Source organism: Procambarus clarkii, chromosome 14, assembly GCF_040958095.1.
Source record: "Procambarus clarkii isolate CNS0578487 chromosome 14, FALCON_Pclarkii_2.0, whole genome shotgun sequence".
Classification (NCBI taxonomy): domain Eukaryota; kingdom Metazoa; phylum Arthropoda; class Malacostraca; order Decapoda; family Cambaridae; genus Procambarus; species Procambarus clarkii.
This window is the reverse complement of record NC_091163.1, coordinates 3,220,973-3,233,450: the sequence shown is the minus strand read 5'-3', so window position 1 is coordinate 3,233,450 and position 12,478 is coordinate 3,220,973. Positions and strand designations below refer to the sequence as shown.

Here is a 12,478-nt window from a genome sequence, read left to right as displayed (position 1 = left end):
AGCAACAGAGACTGTTGTAGCAACAACAGCAGCAATCTCAGCAACAGAGACTGTTGTAGCAACAACAGCAGCAATCTCAGCAACAGAGACTGTTGTAGCAACAACAGTAGCAACCTCAGCAACAGAGACTGTTGTAGCAACAACAGTAGCAATCTCAGCAACAGAGACTGTTGTAGCAACAACAGTAGCAACCTCAGCAACAGAGACTGTTGTAGCAACAACAGCAGCAATCTCAGCAACAGAGACTGTTGTAGCAACAACAGTAGCAACCTCAGCAACAGAGACTGTTGTAGCAACAACAGCAGCAATCTCAGCAACAGAGACTGTTGTAGCAACAACAGTAGCAACCTCAGCAACAGAGACTGTTGTAGCAACAACAGCAGCAATCTCAGCAACAGAGACTGTTGTAGCAACAACAGTAGCAACCTCAGCAACAGAGACTGTTGTAGCAACAACAGCAGCAATCTCAGCAACAGAGACTGTTGTAGCAACAACAGCAGCAATCTCAGCAACAGAGACTGTTGTAGCAACAACAGTAGCAACCTCAGCAACAGAGACTGTTGTAGCAACAACAGCAGCAATCTCAGCAACAGAGACTGTTGTAGCAACAACAGTAGCAACCTCAGCAACAGAGACTGTTGTAGCAACAACAGTAGCAATCTCAGCAACAGAGACTGTTGTAGCAACAACAGCAGCAATCTCAGCAACAGAGACTGTTGTAGCAACAACAGTAGCAACCTCAGCAACAGAGACTGTTGTAGCAACAACAGTAGCAATCTCAGCAACAGAGACTGTAGTAACAACAGCAACAGAAGGGAAGGTATCAACAGAGCAAAGAGGAGCAACATTGACCATGTTGCATTGATCAGCATCAATGCAACATGCCTCCAAGAGCCCAAGCCCAAGGACCAAGCCCAAGGACCAAGCCCAAGAGCCCAAGCCCAAGGACCAAGGACCAAGCCCAAGGACCAAGCCCAAGGACCAAGCCCAAGAGCCCAAGCCCAAGGACCAAGCCCAAGGACCAAGCCCAAGGACCAAGCCCAAGGACCAAGCCCAAGAGCCCAAGCCTAAGGACCAAGCCCAAGGACCAAGCCCAAGGACCAAGCCCAAGAGCCCAAGCCCAAGGACCAAGCCCAAGGACCAAGCCCAAGGACCAAGCCCAAGAGCCCAAGCCCAAGGACCAAGCCCAAGGACCAAGCCCAAGGACCAAGCCCAAGGACCAAGCCCAAGAGCCCAAGCCCAAGGACCAAGCCCAAGGACCAAGCCCAAGAGCCCAAGCCCAAGGACCAAGCCCAAGGACCAAGCCCAAGAGCCCAAGCCCAAGGACCAAGCCCCCAAGGACCAAGCCCAAGGACCAAGCCCAAGAGCCCAAGCCCAAGGACCAAGCCCAAGGACCAAGCCCAAGGACGAAGTCCAAGAGCCGAAGCCCAAGGACCAAGCCCAAGGACCAAGGCCAAGGACCGAGCCCAAGGACCAAGCCCAAGGACCAAGTCCAAGAGCCGAAGCCCAAGGACCAAGCCCAAGGACCAAGCCCAAGGACCGAGCCCAAGGACCAAGCCCAAGAGCCCAAACCCAAGGACCAAGCCCAAGGACTAAGCCCAAGAGCCCAAGCCCAAGGACCAAGGCCAAGGACCAAGCCCAAGGACCAAGCCCAAGAGCCCAAGCCCAAGGACCAAGGCCAAGGACCAAGCCCAAGGACCAAGCCCAAGGACCAAGGCCAAGGACCAAGCCCAAGGACCAAGCCCAAGGACCAAGCCCAAGAACCAAGCCCAAGAGCCCAAGCCCAAGGACCAAGCCCAAGAGCCCAAGCCCAAGGACCAAGCCCAAGAGCCCAAGCCCAAGGTCCAAGCCCAAGGACCAAGCCCAAGGACCAAGCCCAAGGACCAAGAGCCCAAGCCCAAGGTCCAAGCCCAAGGACCAAGCCCAAGGACCAAGCCCAAGGACCAAGCCCAAGGACCAAGCCCAAGAGCCCAAGCCCAAGGTCCAAGCCCAAGGACCAAGTCCAAGGACCAAGCCCAAGGACCAAGCCCAAAGTCCAAGCCCAAGGACCAAGCCCAAGAGCCCAAGCCCAAGGACCAAGCCCAAGGCCAAGGACCAAGCCCAAGAGCCCAAGCCCAAGGACCAAGCCCAAGGACCAAGGCCAAGGACCAAGCCCAAGGACCAAGCCCAAGGACCGAGCCCAAGGACCAAGCCCAAGAGCCCAAACCCAAGGACCAAGCCCAAGGACTAAGCCCAAGAGCCCAAGCCCAAGGACCAAGGACCAAGCCCAAGGACCAAGCCCAAGGACCAAGCCCAAGAGCCCAAGCCCAAGGACCAAGGCCAAGGATCAAGCCCAAGGACCAAGCCCAAGGACCAAGGCCAAGGACCAAGCCCAAGGACCAAGCCCAAGGACCAAGCCCAAGGACCAAGGCCAAGGACCAAGCCCTAGGACCAAGCCCAAGGACCAAGAGCCCAAGCCCAAGGACCAAGCCCAAGGACCAAGACCAAGGACCAAGCCCAAGGACCAAGAGCCCAAGCCCAAGGACCAAGCCCAAGGACCAAGCCCAAGGACCAAGGCCAAGGACCAAGCCCAAGGACCAAGCCCAAGGACCAAGCCCAAGGTTTTCTTGCATACCATGCAAGGTGATGGAAAAAAAGATTATAGGAGACCAGTGGAACAGTGGAACAATGCAACAGTGGAACAGTGGAAGACCCAGAGAGACAGAAGGAACATTATAACATCTTGAGGTTATCTTGAGATGATTTCGGGGCTTAGCGTCCCCGCGGCCCGGTCTTCGACCAGGCCTCCTTTTTGTTACCCACCCCTATGAACCAGCCCGTAGCAGCTGTCTAACTCCCAGGTACCTATTTACTGCTGAACAGACGCACCAGAGTCAAAGCAACTCTGCCCATTTTGTTTCTGCCTTCACCTGGAGGATCGAACCCAGAGCCCTTTAGGACTACGAATCCCGAGCGCTGTCCACTCAGCCGTCAGGCCCCTATCCAGCAGTGGAGAGGAGGGACCCAGGAGCTTGGGCTAACCCTCCGCAGAATACAACTAGGTGAGTACACACAAAGGACTGAACAAACTAAGCACAGCAAACTAATCACCTCTCAATCACCTGATCATAGGGCTCATATTCGCCTGTGGCAGAACATGAACCTTTTATGAAGAGGAACAACCTTAATTACCTACCAGGCTCAGATGTCTTCCTGGTGGTTAGGTTAATGGTGTGACCGTCTCAGTAACGAGGCTGTTCAGCCAGGCGCGGGGGGGGGGGGGTTCAGCCAGGGTGTCCTTGTTGATTGGCTGTTAATGTGGTCTCTCTCTCTCTCTCTCTCTCTCTCTCTCTCTCTCTCTCTCTCTCTCTCTCTCTCTCTCTCTCTCTCTCTCTCTCTCTCTCTCTCTCTCTCTCTCTCTCCCCCCAGGTTTCTCCTTCACTCTCTCCTCTCTGTCTCTTTGTCTCTCCTCTCTTTCTCTCTTCTCTCCTTCTCTCTCCCTCTCCTTTCTATTCTTCTCTCACTCTCTCTCTCTCACAGACACAACAACAACAACAACAACACTGTTGACGACACAACAACCTCCCCCCCCCTTGTCAACTTACCTCAGCAACACACACACAACCAGGCTACCCCCCCCCCCCTTGTCAACTTACCTCAGCAACACACACACAACCAGGCTACCCCCCCCTTGTCAACTTACCTCAGCAACACACACACAACCAGGCTACCCCCCCCCCCTTGCCAACTTACCTCAGCAACACACACACAACCAGGCTACCCCCCCCCTTGTCAACTTACCTCAGCAACACACACACAACCAGGCTACCCCCCCCCCTTGCCAACTTACCTCAGCAACACACACACAACCAGGCTACCCCCCCCCCCCTTGTCAACTTACCTCAGCAACACACACACAACCAGGCTACCCCCCCCCCTTGCCAACTTACCTCAGCAACACACACACAACCAGGCTACCCCCCCCCCCTTGTCAACTTACCTCAGCAACACACACACAACCAGGCTACCCCCCCCCCTTGTCAACTTACCTCAGCAACACACACACAACCAGGCTACCCCCCCCCTTGTCAACTTACCTCAGCAACACACACACAACCAGGCTACCCCCCCCCCCCTTGCCAACTTACCTCAGCAACACACACACAACCAGGCTACCCCCCCCCTTGTCAACTTACCTCAGCAACACACACACAACCAGGCTACCCCCCCCTTGTCAACTTACCTCAGCAACACACACACAACCAGGCTACCCCCCCCCCCTTGTCAACTTACCTCAGCAACACACACACAACCAGGCTACCCCCCCCCCCCTTGTCAACTTACCTCAGCAACACACACACAACCAGGCTACCCTCCCCCCCCTTGCCAACTTACCTCAGCAACACACACACAACCAGGCTACCCCCCCCCTTGTCAACTTACCTCAGCAACACACACTCAACCAGGCTACCCCCCCCCCCTTGTCAACTTACCTCAGCAACACACACACAACCAGGCTACCCCCCCCCCTTGCCAACTTACCTCAGCAACACACACACAACCAGGCTACAACCCCCCCCCTCCTTGTCAACTTACCTCAGCAACACACACACAACCAGGCTACCCCCCCCCCCTTGTCAACTTACCTCAGCAACACACACACAACCAGGCTACCCCCCCCCTTGTCAACTTACCTCAGCAACACACACACAACCAGGCTACCCCCCCCCTTGTCAACTTACCTCAGCAACACACACACAACCAGGCTACAACCCCCCCCCCTCCTTGTCAACTTACCTCAGCAACACACACACAACCAGGCTACCCCCCCCCCTTGTCAACTTACCTCAGCAACACACACACAACCAGGCTACCCCCCCCCCCTTGTCAACTTACCTCAGCAACACACACACAACCAGGCTACCCCCCCCCCTTGTCAACTTACCTCAGCAACACACACACAACCAGGCTACCCCCCCCCCTTGTCAACTTACCTCAGCAACACACACACAACCAGGCTACCCCCCCCCCCCTTGTCAACTTACCTCAGCAACACACACACAACCAGGCTACCCCCCCCCCCCTTGTCAACTTACCTCAGCAACACACACACAACCAGGCTACCCCCCCCCCCTTGTCAACTTACCTCAGCAACACACACACAACCAGGCTACCCCCCCCCCTTGTCAACTTACCTCAGCAACACACACACAACCAGGCTACCCCCCCCCCCTTGTCAACTTACCTCAGCAACACACACACAACCAGGCTACCCCCCCCCCTTGTCAACTTACCTCAGCAACACACACACAACCAGGCTACAACCCCCCCCCTCCTTGTCACCTTACCTCAGCAACACACACACAACCAGGCTACCCCCCCCCCTTGTCAACTTACCTCAGCAACACACACACAACCAGGCTACCCCCCCCCCTTGTCAACTTACCTCAGCAACACACACACAACCAGGCTACCCCCCCCCCCCTTGTCAACTTACCTCAGCAACACACACACAACCAGGCTACCCCCCCCCCTTGCCAACTTACCTCAGCAACACACACACAACCAGGCTACAACCCCCCCCCCCTTGTCAACTTACCTCAGCAACACACACACAACCAGGCTACCCCCCCCCCTCCTTGTCAACTTACCTCAGCAACACACACACAACCAGGCTACCCCCCCCTTGTCAACTTACCTCAGCAACACACACACACAACAACCTCCCCCCCCTTGTCAACTTACCTCAGCAACACACACACAACCAGGCTACAACCCCCCCCCCCTCCTTGTCAACTTACCTCAGCAACACACACACAACCAGGCTACAACCCCCCCCCCTCCTTGTCAACTTACCTCAGCAACACACACACACAACAACCTCCCCCCCCCTTGTCAACTTACCTCAGCAACACACACACAACCAGGCTACAACCCCCCCCCCTCCTTGTCAACTTACCTCAGCAACACACACACAACCAGGCTACAACCTTGCCTTCCATTTTCAAAACGTTCAATGCCTGCAAATATTACTCGACCCATCTCATTTAAAATAACACTTGGCATAATATATCCCTCCTCTTGCTATGCGCATTATATCTGCATTTAAATAAAATAAAAGTATGAATATACCCAACAATTAAAAATGATGAAAAACAAAGGGGGAATAAAGTATTATGGAAAGGAAAAAAATGTATAATCCCTAGTTTCGTACATTTATGCCCTCAGGTTTAATTAATGTCGACAGTGAACAATAACAATGTATCAAAGGTAGATGCGTTAATTAATTAGTAGGTGTTTTGGAGGGGGGAGAGGGGGGGAGGGTTATTATAGGACGTGATTTGGCCTGGTGTTGGATTTAAGGCTTATCAACCTCTGGAGGGTTATTAAGGCCTATCAACCTCTGGAGGGTTATTAAGGCCTATCAACCTCTGGAGGGTTATTAAGGCCTATCAACCTCTGGAGGGTTATTAAGGCCTATCAACCTCTGGAGGGTTATTAAGGCCTATCAACCTCTGGAGGGTTATTAAGGCCTATCAACCTCTGGAGGGTTATTAAGGCCTGTCAACCTCTGGAGGGTTATTAAGGCCTATCAACCTCTGGAGGGTTATTAAGGCCTATCAACCTCTGGAGGGTTATTAAGGCCTGTCAACCTCTGGAGGGTTATTAAGGCCTATCAACCTCTGGAGGGTTATTAAGGCCTATCAACCTCTGGAGGGTTATTAAGGCCTGTCAACCTCTGGAGGGTTATTAAGGCCTGTCAACCTCTGGAGGGTTATTAAGGCCTGTCAACCTCTGGAGGGTTATTAAGACCTATCAACCTCTGGAGGGTTATTAAGACCTATCAACCTCTGGAGGGTTATTAAGACCTATCAACCACTGGAGGGTTATTAAGACCTATCAACCTCTGGAGGGTTATTAAGGCCTGTCAACCTCTGGAGGGTTATTAAGGCCTGTCAACCTCTGGAGGGTTATTAAGGCCTGTCAACCTCTGGAGGGTTATTAAGACCTATCAACCTCTGGAGGGTTATTAAGACCTATCAACCTCTGGAGGGTTATTAAGACCTATCAACCACTGGAGGGTTATTAAGACCTATCAACCTCTGGAGGGTTATTAAGACCTATCAACCTCTGGTTGATAAAGTTGACTATCAACCAACTTTATCTTTATCAACTTTATTTATTCGTTGCGTCAACTTTACATTGTGTTCAACACTGAACTTCAATTTTAAGGTTGCAGTAAATAAAGACAATATTGAACGGAATCTTGAGTTATCAAATAAGTCCCTTAAAAGTGTCATTAGACGAGAACTTCTGGATGGATTTGAAGAAAGTAGAACAGTGCAAACTGGAACTAGCAGGTCCATTGTTTATCACAATGAAATGTGTCAAGTAAAACATGTGTATGGAGGCCAGTAAAACATGTGTATGGGGGCCAGTAAAACATGTGTATGGGGGCCAGTAAAACATGTGTATGGGGGCCAGTAAAACATGTGTATGGGGGCCAGTTAAACATGTGTATGGGGGCCAGTAAAACACGTGTATGGGGGCCAGTAAAACATGTGTATGGGGGCCAGTAAAACATGTGTATGGGGGCCAGTAAAACATGTGTATGGGGGCCAGTAAAACATGTGTATGGGGGCCAGTAAAACATGTGTATGGGGGCCAGTAAAACATGTGTATGGGGACCAGTAAAACATGTGTATGGGGGCCAGTAAAACATGTGTATGGGGGCCAGTTAAACATGTGTATGGGGGCCAGTAAAACACGTGTATGGGGGCAAGTAACAACAACAGTAGACTAACAGATGTTGTCACAACTCGAATAAGACTTGGCTACAAGTATCTCTGGCAGTTGGGCTTGTATAGGGATCTAGATGAAGTAAAGTGTAAAGTGTGTGGACAAAGCCAGGGACACACTCGAACACTATATCTTAAACTATAATCTAAACTCACGTTGCCTGAACTAACAAACGATCTTTCTAAGGATAAATTACCTGAAATCCTTGCAGATATTTCAGTAGATAAACGACATATGAGATTCAGAAACAAGTAGTGTATTGTGAAGACTAATAATAAACAGAAGCTCCCCTATGACTCTGTAATATCCCCATTGCTCAAACAATTGAATACGTCAATACGTATGCATACATTATACATATGAATACATTAATAAGTATACATACATATACGTATACACGTACAACTGACAGACACATAATGAAATTAATTAGAAGATTAGTAAAGAAGCCAGCCATAACAGGTTAATAAAACGCGGCTCTCCCTATTCATGGCTAAAATAGGCCTCGCCACCCTATTGTTTCTTAATAAAACAAACAAACACACAACACCTCCTATTGTTTACCAATAAAAATACACCTCAGCCAATTTGGTTACTAATAAACACATACATCAGCGCTCTCTCCATCACTAATAAAAGTGTTCTAATTCTCCCCATTACTATTATCTTATAACAACACGTCTGAACAAATGTTCACTAATAACATGTTCCTCAGCACCTTTGTTCATTACAGCACCCCCACACTGTTCACCAATGAGGCATTCATTGCGTCCCTTGTTCATTAATGAAGCGTCCTCACCATTTTTCATTCAATACTCATCTTCCGTCATTCAATACTCATCTTCCTTCATTCAATACTCATCTTCCTTCATTCAATACTCATCTTCCGTCATTCAATACTCATCTTCTTTCATTCAATACTCATCTTCCTTCATTCAATACTCATCTTCCGTCATTCAATACTCATCTTCCTTCATTCAATACTCATCTTCCGTCATTCAATACTCATCTTCTTTCATTCAATACTCATCTTCCTTCATTCAATACTCATCTTCCTTCATTCAATACTCATCTTCCTTCATTCAATACTCATCTTCCTTCATTCAATACTCATCTTCCTTCATTCAATACTCATCTTCCTTCATTCAATAATCATCTTCCTTCATTCAATACTCATCTTCCTTCATTCAATACCAACACCTAATTTTTCTTATTTTTGAATTTCTCATTTTTAATAGAAAACAACTCCATGGATTTCTCAAAAAAATATGAATTATATATATATGCGAACAAGCTTGAATGGTCCCCAAGCCAATATGCAACTGAAAACTCCACACCCCAGAAGGATTCGAACCCAGACAGCCAGCAACACTCTGCACCATGGCGTACCTGGTTCCATAACCACTCGACCACCGTGACTGTACAAAAGTCATTGGTAGCCGGGGGCTATTTCCCCATCAACCCGACAACACACACATATATATATATATATATATATATATATATATATATATATATATATATATATATATATATATATATATATATATAAACTGAAAAATAACTCTCACGAAAGAGACTTTAAGAGCACAAGAGTATATTAAACTGTAGATACAAGCACAGCTCTCCTCTAAGGCTCGTTAGCTCACTCCAATCATCCTAGAGATTAGTTTTCTTGCCAAACAATCTTCTCTTGCCTGTGTTGTCTCCCCAGACGCCAGAAGGCTGATGAATCACCTCCCAATACACGACACTGAACCTCGTAGTTCCGGTGCTCGTCAGTATCTATACATAGTTACTCAGTATACATAGTTTAAATGTTGTAATTATGGTGTAATTACCTTACGTAGCTTGAATATATGAACTGCTTGTTCCTCTGTGGCCTGCTACCGGCTCAGCTCTAATCTCTTTGTGTCTCTAATTAGGTAATTAAGATCTGAACGGACAATAGAGAATGATTCAGATATATATTAAAAAACACTGAAGGGAAAAAAATTATATAAGAAAATGGGACCAACAAGAAAGGAACACACTTGAAAAGTCGGAATTGGAAGCAAAGTGTGTGTGTGAAAGAGGAATTAAGACACGTGGCTAAAGATGAGAACAATGCAGTTAGTGGAACAAGATTGGATTAGGTTAAGGAATTTAGGAGCGAGCCAAGATGGAGAAGACGAAGGCTATTGAACGCACTGAACGCATTGAACGCATTGAACGCCATTTGTGAACTCGGGAACAAGGATGGAATAAAAAAGCTTAGAGAGGAAAATTCAGAAAGCCGTAACAAGCTTGAGGCTATTGGGAGAAGAACGGATTAAGCTTAGAGAGAAGACAAAGGTTAGATCAAGCTTGGGGAGTGTAGTAACTGTCAGGGTACACGAATGGAGCAACGAGAGAGATGGATAGAATAACAACGGCGAGAGGGAGGAGGGAGAGAGAGAGAGAGAGAGAGAGAGAGAGAGAGAGAGAGAGAGAGAGAGAGAGAGAGAGAGAGAGAGAGAGAGAGAGAGAGAGAGAGAGAGAGAGAGAGAGAGAGAGAGAGAAGGATGGATAAAGCAGTGGAGGGAGGGAAAAGGTAAACACCCCCCCCCCTTCCTGAGAAGAGGGGAAAGGTGGAAAGGGGAAGAGTAGTCGTCCAATTGTACTTGGGGAGCCAGGCAACGCCTCCTGGTCGATAGTCAGCCATGCACGCATACACGCACACACACACACACACACACACACACACACACACACACACACACACACACACACACACACACACACACACACACACACACACACACACACACAAGCTGGAGAGACAGGCAGGTGTAGCTGGTAAGGTGCTCCAGTGGATAAGGGAGTATCTAAGCAATAGGAAGCAGAGAGTTACGGTGAGTTACGGTGAGTTACGGTCCTGAATTCTTCAGGACTCAGAGAAAGAAAAAGACTTGGGGGTTGATATCACGCCAGACCTGTCTCCTGCAGCCCATATCAAGAGGATAACATCAGCGGCATATGCCAGGCTGGCCAACATACGAATGGCATTCAGAAACTTGTGTAAAGAATCATTCAGAACTTTGTATACCACATATGTCAGGCCAATCCTGGAGTATGCAGCCCCAGCATGGAGTCCATATCTATTCAAGGATAAGACTAAACTGGAAAAGGTTCAAAGGTTTGCCACCAGACTAGTACCCGAGCTGAGAGGTATGAGCTACGAGGAGAGACTACGGGAATTAAACCTCACTTCGCTGGAAGACAGAAGAGTTAGGGGGGACATGATCACCACATTCAAGATTCTCAAGGGAATTGATAGGGTAGATAAAGACAGGCTATTTAACACAAGGGGAACACGCACTAGGGGACACAGGTGGAAACTGAGAGCCAAATGAGCCACAGAGATATTAGAAAGAACTTTTTTAGTGTCAGAGTGGTTGACAAATGGAATGCATTAGGCAGTGATGTGGTGGAGGCTGACTCCATACACAGTTTCAAGTGTAGATATGATAGAGCCCAATAGGCTCAGGAACCTGTACACCTGTTGATTGACGGTTGAGAGGCGGGACCAAAGAGCCGAAATCTGGTGGTTAACTGCAGTAGTTATCGTGGCTAAGGAACGAGTCTATGCATGGTCCAATCAGAGGAGAGTGTTTCAGATTGGCGTCAGAGAGATGAAGACGCTATAGTCGATCTCTTACACTGTGTGGATGACCCCTACGATCTGTGGATCAGGGGTCATCCACACTGTGTGGATGACCCCTACGATGTTATAACTGCTTATAACCACCGCACAACCCCTTCCACCCCCCCCCCCCCCTCTGTGCCTAGGTCATTGACCCTGTGGCCGTGACCTCTAATATTTTATGACAATGAAAGCGTGACTCCTGCACCTTGTTGTATTAATCATTATTAATCTTGTATGTGTATTAATCATTATTCCACAGTATTGGTAGACATACACACGCACACACATACATACACAAGTACACACACACAGTGTAGATATGATAGAGCCCAGTAGGCTCAGGAACCTGTACACCAGTTGATTGACAGATGAGAGGCGGGACCAAAGAGCCAGAGCTCAACCCCCGCAAGCACAAATAGGTGAGTACAAATAGGTGAGTACACACACACATACACACAATGCTACATACACATGCTAGATTTGATATTTACCAGGAAGGAGGAAGAAATATTTGACATTCAGTACCTTCCTCCCTTGGATAAAAGTGGCCATGTCTTTTTGGGAATAAAGTATGCAATGCGTTATAATCTGGAAGAAAATATGAAGGTTGATGCAATTGAAAAACCAGACTTCAGGAGAGGACATTATGGCAACCTTACAAATTTTTTTTAGTGGGTATAATTGGACAGACTTGTTGCTAGGCAAGGAAGTGAATGAGATGTATGTCAAGTTTTGTGATATATATGATAAAGGCACAAAAAAATTTATACCAAAACAGAGAAGCAGAACTAGGAAACAGGATTGGTTCAACAGAAAGTGCGAGAGGGCCAGAGACCAAAAGACACAAAAATGGAATCAATACAGGAAGAGGCCGAACCCCCAAACATACCAGCGATACTAAGATGCGAGAAACAACTACACGGCAGTGAGGAGAGAGGCAGAAAGAAATTTTGAAAAAGGGATTGCAGACAAATGTAAAATAGAACCAGGTCTATTCTATAAATTCATAAACAACAAATTGCAGGTAAAGGA

At 48.2% G+C, this 12,478-nt stretch overlaps 1 protein-coding gene across 1 annotated transcript; it reads left to right on the top strand.

Moving 5' to 3' along the window:
* Positions 1-881: 881 nt before the first annotated feature.
* LOC123769858 (serine/arginine repetitive matrix protein 1-like) lies at positions 882-2,726 on the top strand. Its single transcript, XM_045761249.2, has one exon. It carries the CDS (start codon positions 882-884, stop codon positions 2,724-2,726), a length of 1,845 nt encoding a protein of 614 aa, XP_045617205.2.
* Positions 2,727-12,478: the final 9,752 nt, after the last annotated feature.